Source organism: Oxyura jamaicensis, chromosome 1 (genome assembly GCF_011077185.1).
Source record: "Oxyura jamaicensis isolate SHBP4307 breed ruddy duck chromosome 1, BPBGC_Ojam_1.0, whole genome shotgun sequence".
Taxonomy (NCBI): Eukaryota; Metazoa; Chordata; class Aves; order Anseriformes; family Anatidae; genus Oxyura; species Oxyura jamaicensis.
In genome coordinates this window covers 116,610,187-116,626,518 of record NC_048893.1, presented here as the reverse complement: position 1 = coordinate 116,626,518, position 16,332 = coordinate 116,610,187, and the positions used below count along the sequence as shown (strand labels likewise).

The 16,332-nt window shown below is 42.0% G+C and overlaps 1 protein-coding gene across 6 annotated transcripts in view; it reads left to right on the top strand.

Moving 5' to 3' along the window:
* SYTL5 (synaptotagmin like 5) overlaps positions 1-16,332 on the top strand; it is an 86,027-nt gene that overhangs the window by 29,481 nt on the left and 40,214 nt on the right. For 5 of the 6 annotated variants that reach the window (XM_035316026.1, XM_035316022.1, XM_035316025.1 and 2 more), the window contains exon 3: positions 8,751-8,966. In XM_035316026.1, the coding sequence (XP_035171917.1) occupies positions 8,751-8,966 (216 nt within the window). Of the gene's footprint in view, positions 1-8,750; positions 8,967-16,332 lie in introns of those variants that run through there. The other variant, XM_035316027.1, reaches the window with a different exon arrangement.

Genomic DNA, 16,332 nt, shown 5'->3' with positions numbered 1-16,332 from the left:
GGGAATTTCTTTATGATGGAGTGGGCAAATTAATTGTTTAACCTCCTCCATCATTTGTCAGATGAAGAAGAAAACAGAACACAAGAAAACAGATGGAGCACTGTTTGTTCCAGGCATTGTGCTCTATTTTGTAATAGGATAAGCACTTCAAAGTAAGTATTTTGTTTTAGAAGGCACTGGCCTCAGAAATGTATGCCATGTATCAGTCATCTATCAAAGGCTTCAGTATTAAGAGCAAGAGTTTAACAAGTCACTAGCTTTCCCAAACCTCCCAAACCTTTCTTTCTTATTATTGCTGTGTACCAGTCTCAAGTGGGACATGGCAGTAATAGGTGAATTAAAAGTTCTGTGTGTGTGTTTTGTAATTGTTGTTTCTTGTTCTTTATGAAGTCTTAAAAAATGCTACTTACCTGTTCTTTTTGTGGTACTGAAAATCTCTCTGCCAAACCTACTGAAAACCAAAGGGACCTCTGCAGGACTTGGTTTGGTTAAGAGACCGGTGGTATTAGGCCTACCTGTGTTTTAGTACAAATGGAAAGAGCACCTTAAGAAAAGGTTAGAAATAAAGTTAATCTGAAATGCGATGCTAATTAGGATAACTCAGGTTGTGATATTAACTCATATATACTTCTGGCACCTATACTAACCAGTTGGTTTTAGATTCAGGGCATTCTTGGAGTATTGTCACTGGAACGTATTGTGTCTGATAAGGGTGGAATGCAGTCTGTAAAAGACTTCCAAGATATGCAAACTATAAAAAGCTGGGTGGGTAACTGCTTCCTGGGAGGCTTCATAATTTTTCTTTCTGAATACAACTTGGCAAGGATATCTTTAATTATGTCTCGTAAGTATACTTCAGAGGAACATATGTTGTCTTTGAAATTCCATTTGGTGCAATCTGTTACATATTTTATTGAAGTACTTTGCAGAAGAACAAGCCCTTTTGTATTTTTTTTTAATGTATTTTTTCATTCTGGCAAGATACTTGCTTCTAGTCTATACTGAAGAATTTTTATTTGTCTGCTGTACTCTGAATCTGTGTTGATAACAGTTTTTTTTTCTTTTTTTTTTTTTTTCTTTCTTTCTATTCCTATGCCTTCAAAAGCCATCAGGAAAAACAAAACAACAACAAAAAACACAGTAGTACCTTGATTCCTCTTAAAACAAACAAACAAAAAAGTGGTATCAGCTCCTTACAGTGTCTTTCTTTACGAGTCTCTATTTAGTGTGAAAGCAATAGTAAGTGTAGGAAGACGTCCTAGTAATGAACTTGTTAAGAGTTACATTCACTCTGCTCATACTTGCATTCTGGAATGCAGGTGGCTGTTCTGATATTTTGATAAGATGTATAAATATTTCACCTACATGTGAGAAAAACACAGAAGGCAACACGTATGCTTTCTGTGGTCTAGTTTTGATACTATAAAAATGTAATTAAAAAGTAACCAATTTTAATAAATACTGGGATTTAGTTATGTTCTGAAAGTGTATGTTGTATGTCAGTGGAAATTTTGTTTGAATATGGATTTAAAGTTGCAGATTACTTGTGAAAATAGCTTACAGTGTCTTAAATATTGCTCTACTATGCATTTGGTATCAGTTGAGTAGTCATCATGATGGTTTTTAAAGGACAAGTTTGTTAGGGTCAATTCATTCAATCACATAGAGCTAAAATAGCTACAAATAGTGAAATTGAGCATAGTGGGGGAGAAAATGTAGGGTTGAACATCTGACTTGCTGGGAGAAATTTGCATCCAGAGTGAAATTTGCATCCAGAGTATGTCAGTCAATACACTGAACTGAATATTCTAGACTGAAATGTATATTTTTTCCTATCGCTTTACTGGTTTTGAAGTTTTATTCTTTTAAGACCCTTTTCATCCAAACCCTTTTAACGTCATGAAATGAAAACTAAACCATTAGAATGATCTATGTGCTGAAAGGGAGCTGTGCCCTGTAGAGGTGTGTTTCATCTCATTCTTGTTGGTTCACTTATGTGCCCTGCTGCATCCTCCCCAGCTGTGGTGTTATGGAAGCAGCTGGGTCTGATGGCTGTGATGGCTGTGTTGGGAGCTAGCACTTCACCTCAATATGAATATGCTACCACAGAGCAAACACACATGACACGCTTGCTGCTAATGTACACTGCTTTCTCACCTTGACTGTGTTCCTAGACGGCTTTTAAAATACAAAGGTTCGTGTCGCTGTTTACAAAGCCAAGCTGTGAGTTGCCAGCCTTTTAGAAGAGGAGACAGCAGTCTAGCAGTTGCTGAACTGAGAAAACAAAGAAGGAACATGCCAATTTCTTCCAAGAGTAAGGCCTTACCGAGTAATTACCTAAATCATTTCCCCAGTGTTTAGGTTTCCAGAAGGTGTACAAGGATTGCATCAACCTCAGTTCTGTTTTGCCAAAGAAAGTTGGCATTCCTGTCTCATCACTTAACTAGAATGGCATCTCCCTATGCATCAGCAGCAATGGAACTTATTAACTCCATTACAGTATGGGAGAAACTTAGCATGGATACCACCCTGTGGTAACTACAGGCAAATACTCTGGCAATTTTATTTTATTTTATTTTTATTTTTTAAGTCTGAGTAACAAGAGTGGTAAGTGATATACCTGCTGATTATATATTTGGACTTGTTTGTAAGCACAAAATGATTATAAATCAGTACATAGTATGGTATATGGTCTTTGTTTTTTGCAACACTGACTATAAGAAATATCTTAAGGGAAGAGTTCTTATGTTAAAGCATATTGTTCGTCCATATGGGAAGCATAGGAAGAAGGAAAGTTGTCTGGCATCTGTGTCTTTTGAAAAGTGAACTATTTCTTTTAACACTGTTACTTTTTGAACCAGAGACATTTCAAAATAAAGTAGTTCCTGGTGCTGGTTCTCTTAGTGGTGCCTGTTTTGTTCTCCATTTCTTCTTTCTTTTGTTGGTGAAAGAAATTCTGATGGTGCAAGATTCATAGAATCATAGAATCCCAGAATGGGTTGGGTTGGAAGGGACCTTGAAGATCACCCAGTTCCAACCCCCCTGCCATGGGCAGGGACACCTCCCACCTGACCAGGTTGCCCAAAGCCCCATCCAGCCTGGCCTTGAACACCTCCAGGGATGGGGCATCCTCAGCTTCCCTGGGCAGCCTGTGCCAGGGCCTCTCCATTCTCAGAGTAAAGATTTTCTTCCTTATATCTAATCTAAACCCTCTTCTAGTTTAAAGGCATTACAAAGATTGGAGCAATTTCATACGTTTAAACTTTTTTTTTTTGTTCCCTGCTTAGGTCTTCAATTATAGTTGGGTGAGAACAGGTTTTTTTTATTTTTATTTTTTTATGAAATTTTTACACTGCTTGAACTCTGGGAAATTGAGACTAGCAAAATAAAATAAGGAATACTTGAATTCTGTTGTTCTACATCTTTTAAGATGAAAAAGTCTTTAAAAACAAGGGGGAGAAGGAAGATGTAGAAGCAATTTGAAAAATCAAACTGAGGAATCACATATACCATGCTTTCTATAGTGCTTATCAAAAAAGAGTGGAAATCCTATCGAAATCCTATTGAAATAAAAAAAGGGGGGGGGGGTAGGGCTTGAAAGAAATGAGTTACCTGAATTACCTGAGTCAAAGCAAGTAGATCATGCTTACAGTGATGACATTTGTTTAAGTGAATGGCTTGAGCAGTGCCTGTCTGCCTCTTGGAGCAGTATAACTATTCAATTTTTCTAAACTTGGGGAATAAATGTTCTCTGAGGTAAAGTGCATTAAAAAAAAATGTCTCTCTTAAGGCTTCTCTTCACTTCTTGGTCTCTGCAAGATGATAAGGGCTTGTGATGTTCCATCTCTGGAGGCTGAAACTGCGAGGGAACGAGCACCTTTGGTGTGTGGAGCCAGGAGGCAGTTGGTAGGGAAGGGCCAGGCTCCTTCAGGGGCTGTTTTGTGCTTCTTGCAGGCTGTGGGTGACAGAGCCTGGAGCTATGACTGCTCTCCATCTCTTGGCTTTGCTGCCTGCATGTTTTTTCCTCATGTTTTCAAGGCCTCAACTTTTCATGTGTACTTGTTCGACGGACGTAATCTAGGACATGAGCCATATCTTAAAGGTTGTCTTGTCTCCTGCTTTGATACTCCATAAGGTATTTTAGGCCCCATATAGAAGGGTTTAGATTAAGTCATTCAGTTCTACCTGGAATACTAGTTACAACAAAACTCCTCTCCTATGCACTTTTGTATTTTGTCTAACAGGAGACAGATCTTAATATAAATTCACAGTTAGAGGAATGGCAAAATACTCTGCTATCCTTGTCAGTAACAATTTTCTTCTTAATATCTATCATCCATCAAACAGCTATTATAATAGATGGTTTAGAAACTTCAGTGTATTATAGGATTCTTTCTCCAGCAGCTTATTAAATTGGTTTCTGTGGAGTTAATTTTCTCTTTAATATGGGCATGGACCTATAAGAACCAGTCCAGAGGAGGGCCATGAGGATGATCAGATGATGGGAGCACCTCTCCTCTGAAGAAAGGCTGGGAAAGCTGTGGTTGTTCAGCCTGGAGAAGAGAAGGCTCGAGGGAGGCCTTACAGCTACTTTACAAAACCTAAAGGGGGTCTACAGGAAAGCGGGGGAGGGACTCTTTGTCAGAGAGTGCAGTGATAGGACAAGGGGGAATAGCTTTACACTAAAGAAGGGTAAATTTAGATTACTAGGTTACAGATTGGACTAGATCATCTTAGATATCTTTTCCAACCTGAATGATTCTATGATTAGATATTCAGAAGAAATTCTTTACTCAGAGGGTGGTGAGGCCCTGGCACAGGCTGCCCAGAGAAGCTGTGAATGCCCCATCCCTGGAGGTGCTCAAGGCCAGGCTGGATGGGGCTTTGGGCAACCTGGTCAGGTGGGAGGTGTCCCTGCCCATGGCAGGGGGTTGGAACCAGGGGGTCTTGAGGGTTCCTTCCAACCCAAACCATTCTGTGGTTCTCTGATTTTATAATACTGCTAGGAGAGGATCAATAAAGATTAATTGTTGTTTAATATTTGAGATTAAAAATGTCTAACTGCATGATTAATTAGATTCCTTTAAAAATAAGGAGAGCTCAAATGTTGGAATGGCAAAAGGAAATTGGATGTATACGATACAGCTGGTTCCCATACTGGGGAGAAAAAGGGTATCTGTGGGTAAGTCAGGCCAGCTTCGTGCCGCACGTGCTATCCCTGTTCAGTGTGATGTAACTGGGTGCAACTAGGCTGTGGCTGTTATGATGATGGATTTTTTTCAGATGACTCACATACCTCCTTCTAATCTTCCTGGCCCTCAAGACATTTTTTCTTTATTTTCATAAGATACAAACGTATTTGTTACAGTCAATCAGTAGTTCAGTTCAGCAAGTGGTTTAGGGAATCCCAAAGTTCAGATTCAACACGTCTGTCCATACGTTATTTGCTCGCTTTTTAAGTATTGTATTTTACATGTTTCAGTGAGCAGGAAAGCTGTGGATTGATTTATTTATTTCAATTTACTGGTAGTCCTTGAAGGCAGACCTGTATTCAAAAACCAACAAATTGCACTTTTCAAAATTCATGGTGTTGGTAGATCAACCAGCATCTGATAAGAATTCAAGATTTTGTATCACATGAAGAGAGGAAAATACTGTTGTGGCCACCATTAATAATAATAATAGGATAATAGGAGCAATGCCTTTGTAATGTCAAAGGAACACTGAAACATTGATAAGTTTTTCTCAACATGTTGCCCTCAGAGAAAGCTCTTGTTTAAAAATCACTCACTGCTTGTTGTTTTGGGGAGAGAGATTCCTTTACTGAAAATTGTAACTACTTAAGACACATGTTGTGCTTAGTGATGCTTCTTGTTAAGGAAGGACCTGAAAGCTGGGGTGGAGGGTAGGCAGGGAGGCCAGGATGGAAGGAGTTCAGTGAAGGTTTTGTTTTAACATTATATGCTAGGATCCAGCCTGCGGGGCACACTGATAGGTACTAAAAAGATAACGTCAGTGTCCACAGAGTTCCTGAAATGCAGTGAGCCACTGGTGGTTTGTTTGTTTGTTTGTTAGCTTAAATCCACCTTGCCACGTAAACTCAGCATTGATGCATCAGGAGGGTGTTTTTTGGGGGGGGTAGGGGAGAGAAGATGAGTGAAACTGAATATGCCTTAGTGGCTGATGGTTGTACTTAGAAGAAATTGGACATGGACCTGTAGCTATCTGTATCTCTGCAGGAGGTAGATAGATGTGAGATGTAATCAATGAATGCAAGAATGGTTAGAAAAGTACCAAGAAAGCTCAGACTGGACAGACTCTTAAGTCTATGGCATGGGAGAAGGGCTGTCTGGATTTAATGTGGCAAAAGAAGAATCCAAAGCAGCACCTTGCATGAAAAATAAATCACTTCTGAGTAGACACCAGCAGAGGAAAATGCCTGCCAGGGTTTGTAGTTGCTACCCGGAGTGATGGGACGTGCCCTTTTCAAAAACTGTCTGAGGCTGAGCATCTGTGGACCAGGTGGCGGCAGAGCAGCTCTCGTTCCTGGATACCCCAGTGGGAAGCAAAATGCCGGCAATCCCTGTAACAAGGCCACGTAGCCGCAGATAACCCACTGCTGTCAGACCTTAGCCCCTGTTGACCTACACAGTGTTCTCAGCCTCCTTCACTGGGGCTGCAACCCATAATCTTTTATTGGTTTTGTGTTCACAAGGTCTTTTTCTTCCTGACCTTTTCACTGATCCTTAAGTGAAACCGGTAACCAGGTGTTTTAAATCTCTCTTGAGGTACGTGTGGAGATGGTGAGTCCAGTTAGCTGCAGTGCTTCGTGGCAGAAGGACCCTGGAGGCTGGTGGCAGTGCACCACAGAGCACAGGGGAGGAATGGGGTGGGGGTACAGCAATACACAGCTGCGTAAGTTCGAGAGAACCGAGCACTGTTGAACCAGGGACCTGGAAAAGGGGATGTTCTGGGGTAGACTGGAGTATGGAAAGGGCTTGAAAAGGCAGAGAAGCTTGAAATGAGAGGGGTTTAGGCAGGGGGAAAGTCGGGACAGACCCTGGAGTGGGCAGGGGTGCTGTAGGTTGTTTATTGAGAAAGCTGAGAGGATAATAGGAGCTGGCCCTGAAGTAGCAAATTTGACCGCATACAGGGCTTACGTTAGCAGTTGAGGCAACTGATTATCTCCTCTGCTGAGCACTTGTAAGACCGTGTCTGGAAGTGAGTTTCCATCTGGCGGGTCCCTGGTACAAGAGAAACGCTGACATACTGGAGCATGTTCAATGGAGGGCCATAAGGATGTTTGGAGCCCCTTCTACGTCTTGTAGGCTGAGGGAGATGGGTTTCCTCAGCCTTAAGGCAAAGGGAAGACCTGGTTGCTGTCTTCAGCTGCTGCTGTTCTCATGGCTGTCTGTAGTGGAACAAAATTGTGCCAGTCTCTGCAGCAGTATAAAAAACAAGAAGCAATGTGAAGCAGCTGAAATATGGCAGATTCTGATTAGATATTATGCCATCTTTTTTATTCCACTCTTTTTGTTTGTTTTATAAAGAAAATAATAAGGTTGGTCAGACTGTGGGGCTGGTGCCCAGGGACATTGCCCAGGGACTCTTTACTTGGAGTTACTCAAGGTTCATTTGAAGAGGGCCTTGAGATACCTCTTCTGGTTGGCTCTGCTCTGGGCACCAGTTTAGGCTATGTGACCTCCAACATTGCCTCCAACCTAGATGGTTCTGTGGGTTGGAGTGTGAGGGGTGAGAGCCTGAGGCTCTGGTATGGGAGGGAAAGCTCTGGAGTAGAGGTCAGGAATTGAGGTACAAGGAGCTGTTGGTGAGAGGTTTGGGTTATGATGGAGTCCTGCTTGAGTCCCTAGGCCAGGAAGACAGAAAACTGCCTCTCCTATCACTATCATCTTTCTGTTGATGATAGTCAAGTCTTCTTGATTCCTTCTGTCCTTCTCTTCATTTTTTTTTTTTCCTTTATTTGGGAATGTAGTAGTAGTAGTAACTTCTTACATATAGTTATTTTTCCCTTAAGGACTTGACTCACACACCCTTGAAATTGCAGTCTTTAAATAAGGTATTAAATGCAGATACCTTTATCCTTCAGAGTCAGTAGTGGTGGAACTGGTAACATTCAGGTTACATTATTTAAACTGACAATCTCAATTTTTTAAAAAAATTAGTGGTGTTATTCCATGATGCCACATCTATTTAGGTGTTTGCTTTTGTTTTTTTCAAGATTTGAAGGCCAGTGCAGAATTGCATTTGTTTTCCCTGCTAACTCTACCCTGGCATGTTATTAAATGCACACTAGTTACAGGAAAGATTTTCTTTTTCTAATGTGGAAGCACAGAATAGTCCCAGTTTTGAGCTGCAGTCAACCTGGGCTCAGCATGACTTGAATTATTGATGAGGGACAGGCGAATATGGTTTGCCAGTGGTCCAGAACTGCTCAGCTGTCTGCACACCAACCACAAGGCTGCAGATTTTCCTCTTGGCTGTATGCCTGAGAGGTAGATGTTTTCTTCTTTGCCACGTATGTGTCAGAAATACAGTTAATATATAAAAAATGCTTATATTGTCCTTATTTGTGCCTTGTAGTTTTTAGTGCTAAGTCTTAATCTCTTAGAAAGTTTATACAAATCACAGGAAGATGGAAATGTTGCTTGATCTCCAAGAGGTTTCATCCTAATAACATGCAAAAATCAGTTGTATCTCCAAATTCAAACCCTTTATTTTCTTCCTTCTAGGAAATTGAAAAATGAGCTTCTGGAAGTGAGAAGGAAAGGTGGAAACCGACACTGTCAACAGGACAACAGCAGAGTCTGTGTTCGTTGTCAGAAAAGCCTGGGCTTAATCTTTGACAGAGGAGACCTGTGCCAAACCTGCAAACTTAGAGTTTGCACTAAGTGTCGTGTTGTGGGAGCTGATGGGCAGTGGAAATGCTCGGTGTGTGCTAAGATTGCGTAAGTTGTACAGCTTTTATGGATATATTTAGAGATTAATTCTCCGTAAGTAATTTTATGCTGGTGTTAGTTTTATCTCCTCTTAGCACAAAATTATATGCACAGCAGATAAACAAGGTAAGAGGCTTTCTGCTGTTTTGATTTGCTGCAATATTTCAGAGTATCTTTTTTTCCAGTTCCAAGCTAGTTTCAACTAGCTTGCTTTCTAAAGAAAGCTGCAAGCATCACAGATACTAGGTCGTTGGTGCGCAATGCTCTGAAAATCAGTTGCAAACAGTGACAGTCTATTCACAGTAAGACATAAATGTAAGAATCAAGTAATTGAAAATTAACAAAATTAAGAACAAGCGAGGACTGTACATTCCGGCTGATGTGGTAGGTGGATTTGTAAAGAAAGAGAAGTAAATATCGTGAGTCCAAGCATTTCAAGGCATGGGTTTATCCTTGCTTTTTCCTGTGTTTACAGTAACTGAGCATTTTTGCATAAGGGGAGGAGGGTGTATTTACGATATATTTTTTCCCCTGGATGTTTAGAATTAGAGAGAGTTCTTAGGTAAGCTGTGCCATGGTGGGAGGTAAAACAAAAGGAGGTAGATTAATCTTCACATTTCTCACTGTTAGAATGTTAAGTAGGGAGAATGGAGGAGGACAGAAGAACACAGTGCTGAAAAGCAGAGAATTGGTATTTTAACACAGGATATCAAGTGAATAAACAATGAGATGTTATATGTTCAAAAACATGTATTTACTTCATATATACTTGGAGGAATATTGCCCTGGATTGGGATAGTAATATGGAATTTTGCAGCTTGGCTCAGCAAGATAACCACGAAGGAAAGGAGAGGTGTATTGTGCAATAGAACTCGGTTAAGTATCATGATGTAAGAACTGGATGTTGTTACATCCATATGAGAATTACATACATAAGGAAAAGACATGATAAAATTATTATGTTAAAGGGGGGAAGAATCAGTAATTTCACAGAGGGAGTGGGGTTTTTGTTGTTGTTCATTTTTTAAAGACTATCAAACTAATATCAGGAAGATAAAACTTTTTGTAAGCTATATCAAAAAGTGAATTCAAAATGTCAGACTTTGGCTACCTAGACAGTTAATGAAGAATTAACACAGCAGGACATGGAGTTTAGGGTTTGTGTCTTATAGCTTCATCTTTAGAAGGCTATCCTCTAAGGGTTATTAGTTAGATGCCTTAACCTTCTCTTGCATTCAGTGGGGGCTGCAACCAGAGAACAATGTTTCACTTCTTTTAAGATGAACCATGTTCAAGTACCTGATCTTGTGAAATGTTGAAAAACTACCCCTTGTGGTTTGCTTCAGCCAGTTCCTGAGGTGACCTGAGTGCTGTGTCCTTCAGAAATGGTGGGGTTCAGGTAAGATGACAGAGTGGAGAATGGCAAATGTAATGGTGCTCTTTAAAAAACAAAGAAAGGAAGAACAAGGGATTTGTTGCCCTGACAGATTACCTTTAACTTCTCTAAAAATACTAAAACAAATGATCATGGTACTGTGTGAAAGCTGAGAGAAGCTGACAGGACGATGAGTAAGAGTTGGCTCAAAAACAAAAAAATGTCAAAAGCAATTTAATTTCCTTCTTTGATAGGATGACAGACCTCATGGATAGAGGAGAATCTATAGATGTATTATACTGATCCTACTGATAGATTCTCATACTGTTCACAAAAGCTTATGAACAGGGGGACTGTGCCCCAAAATAAATGATGTCTGTGTGATTGCAGACCTGCCAGGAGAACTACAAAGCTCTGTTCTCAGCGTGTTTCACTATCAAAATAACAGTGGTATAGAGCAGAATTTTCACTGGGTTTTTACTGGTCGGAATTTTAGTTTAGGACTTAGGTGATGCAGCACATGAGTTTACCATTTATATTTGCTGGTGACATGAAACTGCAAGATGTTGCAGACATGGGATGGGCTTGGGGCTCAAAGTGATACAGCTTAGAGAAGATGTTTGAAGTAAAAGTAAATGATGGCTCCCTATGGGCACGTGCAAGTACCACTTGGGCAAAGACAGCTGCAGAAACACAGAATGAGAAAAATAAATATAGCTTATGCAGCTGTTCCTTAAAAATGAATCTGGATGTTGTAATGAATGAAAAGCTGAACATGAATCAATAGTTTTCTGCCACTGTGGAAAAGTCCTGCACTTTTCAACTATGATGGAGAGAGGCCTTGTAACTACACCATTCAGTTCCCATCAGCCAGTGGGTGGGACTTTGCTCCCCCAGCCTCCATGTACGGGTTCAGGGAACTGAAAGACTTGGGAAGCCCGTCTACCAGTGCAGAGAGAGGCAAAGAAGTTGTTGAGTGCCTCAGCCTTCTCCATGTCTATCGTTACCCGTTACTCAGATAAAGAAACTCACTCCTAATATAAGAAATTAGCCACCCATAATCACTTACACACTACTATTTTCACCCCTCAGTCTATTTTCACACATGTTAAAGGTGCATGATGTCCCTCAGGGAATCCTGTCAGCCCAGCACAGCAGCCCGAAGGAATCTGGGTTCTCTCTTGTGCTCTTCCTGGAGGCTCTGTGCAGAAGGGATGCCACCTGTTGCACAAGGGCTGGGAGATAGGAAAGAAGCACTCACACAACCCCTGAGAATTGGCAAGAATTGGCAATTCTTTATTGCCGGGACATCTTGCAGGTGAGCCTGCAGGATGTCCATGGTGTTTGGTGGCTCCAAGCTAATGCTTAGGATGGAGCCTGCACAACCAGTAGGGAGCTTGTCAGGCACTCCTGCAATGCTTCTGGTGTACTCACATGGCGGAGAGCAAAGATGTGCTGGAGTAGTCAGAGGTCTGGTCTGGCCGAGGTGGATCCACCTCCATTGGTTCCTCCACATCTGCTGGTGGATCCGACTCCATGGGCTCCATGGTGTTTGGCAGAAGGACAAGCCAGCCCTTGCCTGGGACTGCTCACATGGGATGCCTTCCATCTGGGATGTTCTCAGGCCAGGGTGCCGAACCAGGGGGTCGTCCAGCTCTGTGCCTAGGACCCATGCCACTGTCCAGTTCATTTCCATGCCTGAGTTCCATGCTGCTGTCGGTTTTATGGCCATGGCTGGGTCCCACACTGTGTTCTGGACAACAGGCACACCTCTGCTCCCTGTGGCTGTCTGGCTGACGCTCCTGCCTTCGCCCCATGCCACCGTTGTGCCAGTGGGAAGGCCCAGGCCCCCTGTCGCTGTATGGCTGAGGGGGCAGCCTGTTCCCTGCCTCGTTGCGGTGCCACTGGTACCGCCTGTAAGTGTCTGTGGGCTGCACGCCAGAGGTCCCTTGGGCACTGGTGTCTGTTGTGCCGCAGGCGCTACCCCTCTGCCCGTGACACTTCTTGCCAGGTGCACTCCTTCTCGGTGCTTCCTTGGACTGCATCGCTGTCCTCTCACACCGAGGAGGCCTGCCGCTCGCCTTGCTGCCTCGGCTCTTCTTCCTGCCACACAAGTTGGCTGTCAGAGTGCCCAGAAGCTCAGCGAGTGGTGGGCCACCTGCAGGGCTCCTGGTTTATAGGGCCCGCAGCAAAGGCGGGGCAGTGGTGGCCACTGTGACCTCAGCAGGCCGCTGTGATGGAGTGGCCCACGCGTAGCCAAAGGCGGCTGTGTTGGGGGCGGCCTGGAAGATGCCCTCACGTGGAAGAAGGAGGAGGGCTGGGGGGCTGAGGGCCCCTTTTCTGGGGCTGGCTCCCCTGGGCCATTTGGCTTGCCAGAGAGGAAGGCTGCCCCTCGGCCACATGGACTGCCCTCCACCTCCCATCCTGTGCCCTGGGTTTATTTTTAACACTGGGTTTTAAGTAATTTTGTTCTATTCTTTACAGAAAAGAACAGAAGCAAGGTGCATCTTCAGTCCTAATTCCCCTGTGCACTTTGTGCTCTGAGTGAAGAATTTCTTCCTCACATCACATCTACTCTGAATCTCCTCTCTGTTTGTTCAAAGCCATTATTCCTTGTTCCATGGCTACACTCCCTAATAGAGTCCCTCTCCAGCTTCCTTTTGGGCCACTTTTGAGGGTTAGGTTAGGTGGCAAAACTGCAGGACCTTGCAAATTGCAGCCTTATCTGCCTTGTTGCAGATGTTCCACATGCTGTTTTCCAGTTCAGGCTCTCGCCTCTGATCAGTGTTACACAGAATCATAGAAACAGTAAGGTTGGAAAAGACCTCCGAGATCATCTGGTCCAACCATCCCCCTACCACCAATGTCACCCACTAACCCATGTCCCTAAGCACCACGTCCAACCTTGAACACCCCCAACTGGGGTGTCAAGACTGGTGACTTGACCACTTCCCTGGGCAACCCATTCCAATGTCTGACTGCTCTTTCTGAGAAGAAATGTCTCCTAACCATTTTACTTGTTTAAGAGTAGGGGTATGACATTTCAATTTTTTCACTCACCAGCGACATTGCCCTGTGGTGGTTTTACTTGGGTGGGCAGCCGATTTCCACCACAGCCGCTCTCTCACTACCCCCTCCTCAAAGAGGAAGAGGGAGAAAATACAACACAAAGAGCTCAAGGTTTGAGATAAGGATGACTTAATTAAAGGGAAAAGGAAGAGGGAAAAACAAAACAAAACAAAAAACAGAGGCCATACAGAAGCAGAGAGGGAGAGGAAAAAAAAGTTCCTCTCTACTTCCCATCAACAAACGATGTCTGGCCACGTCCTGGGAAGCAGGACCTCAATACATGTAATGGCTGTTTGGGAGGACAGGCCCTTCCACCACGAGAGCCCTCCTTTTTGCTGCTGAGTGTGACATCCTTTCAGTCAGTTTAGGTCAGCTGCCCTGGTGATGTCCCCTCCCCATCACTTGCCCACCCCCAGCCTGCTGGCTCCTGGGGACCTGTAGGGAGTCCTGGTGGGGTGCCAGTATTGTGCAGCAGCAGACACAACACTGGAGTGCTACCAGTGCTGTTCTAGCTACGAGTGCACAGCACAGCACTGTGTGGGCTGCTGCAGGGAAAGTTAACTCCATCCCAGACAGACCCAGCACAGTAGCACACATCATACTGGTCAACTGGAGAAGTTTCAGAAGAAAATAAAGATCACAAGCCTAGGACACACTGCGTACAGAGTACTGAAGGGAGTCAGACCTGTTTGGCCTGGTCAGGCAAAAAAATGAAAATAACTGAGTTTCGAATGTACAAAAGCAGCTGCATTGTGGATGCATACAGGCTGTTCTATGTACTGACTTTGGATAAGAAAAGCAGTGAGATACTTAAATTGCAGTGAAAAGGATTAGGTTAGGTGGTATGAAAAAGAATTATTGATATAATTTGGAGAGGTTGCAGAATCTTGTTTTAAAAAGAGGTTGGTTAAACGTTTCTCAGGAATTGTGACGTCAGTAAAGTTTATCCTGTTTTGTGGCTGAAAAATGGATGAGGAAACTTCTCAAAATGTATGCCACACCTGTTTCTTGTGATTGTGTTGTATTCTGTATGCCAAGCAATGGTCCTAGCAATCATGTTGGAAATGAATTCCATTAGAAGCCTACATCTAAGTTATTACAAACTGTGGTGTAATTTGTTTAAAGTGCTAAGTTATCATTAGTGTTCGATATCAGTACTAAATTGAAATCTATTCCTGTCCTTTCTATTCTTTCATATATAGTGCTTTTGCAGGGCTATAATGGAAGTTAATGATCTCTAAAATGCTTTTGATGCTGCTAGGAGAGCACAAAGAGATTATCTTCTGTGTGGACAGTGTAGAGGTGAATGCTGGAGACAGGTATTTCAGTTAAATCCAATCACTGTATTGTGATTGTGATAAATCCAATCACCATAATTCTAGTTTAAATTCTTTCATTTCTGCTTTCCTCTGTCTCGCTTAAGTGAGAAATGCAAGGAAAAATGGGATTTTTAGGCTTTTTGAATTACATTTGAAAGAGGAGTTGATTAAGTTAATAGAAAGAGGGCCTTTAGCAAGATTGAAAGGCAGAAGGCAAGGAAAAGAAAGTGGGAATCGTGTTAAGAGATGCTTAGTTATGCAGCATGAGTAGGAAACGAAAGACAGGAAGGAAAAAAACAGCTATTTAGCATTTATTTGCATACAGTGTTTGAGTCTGTTAAACTCAGTTGTTTTACTATACTAGTGGCTTTGCAAAACATGAATATGTGCTAATAATTTTTCCCTTTTTTTTCAACTCCTCCTTTTCTTTTAGCAACCTTGTTGAATGAGGTTTACATCAATACCAGCATAGACAGTAGCACATGCTATAACATATGTATGTTATTGTCCATACTGTGAGACCCTTAAAAGACACTGGGAAGGATTCATGGCCCTGATGAACTTTTTCTGGTTTTGGTGCTGTTCTAGTTCTTGGTTCTGCCAAAATTGTTCCCAAGAATGTCTTACTAACTTCCACTGAAGGTGATGGTGGTGGCAGTAACCGGTACAATACACTATACAGACATCACATCTACCTGCAGGAATACATTCAGAACGTTTCTGAGCTCTTGGGAAGCCTGCTGCGTTTCATCTGGTGTCAGTGAAGGAATTTGAATACTGGGTATTGAGTGTATTTAACAAAAGAGATGTTGACAAGTACTGCAGAATTTACTGGAGAAATCCCTTGTATTACACAAATAATAATCCAAAATTGTTGCTGAAACAAAGAATATCATGTAATAAAGGAAAAGTGTGGTAATATCAGCCAGCTTCTCTCAGTTGCTTCATTTAGTGCATTTTGACCTTTCCTTCCCTCTGAGCATCTTGAGTCCTGCCTATCCACTCACAGGACAGGAGTTCGGGATACACGTAGTACAGCATGTTCTGTCACACGGCCTGTGATGAAGTGTTATCATTGCTTTAACATTTATGGTAGGTTTATGTCCAGCTACCAAAAAAAATCAGAAAAAAAAAAAAAAAAAAAAAGATGAGGGCAAATTGCAAGTATGCTGAATTTGATTTGAAGATCAGGTTATTTCAAGATACTTTTTTTTTTTTTTTTTTTAAGGATGTGGTAAAACCCAGTATTAATTTCTGAACAAATTAAAAGATTGTATGATAGCATGATGGTAGCTGAAAGGTCAAGATACCAGTTGGTTTAATACTAAAATCTATCTCTGTTAATTTTTCGACTAGAGTGTCTTTGGCAACAAGCAAGTCTGAATTATCTCCTCACTGTCAAATAATATATAAAACCCTTTTTCTACTGTTTCACTAAAGTCATACTTGCTTGAAGAACAGCTTATGAAGAAGTTCATTGCAACACAGTAATTACATTCTAAAACACTTTCAAAAAGAGATTTAGTGAATTTGAGGAAATAAATTGGAACATGAAAAGTGAGAGATGTTTCTCAGGATTTCTAAGGATAATGGACTGAGGTCTATATATAAA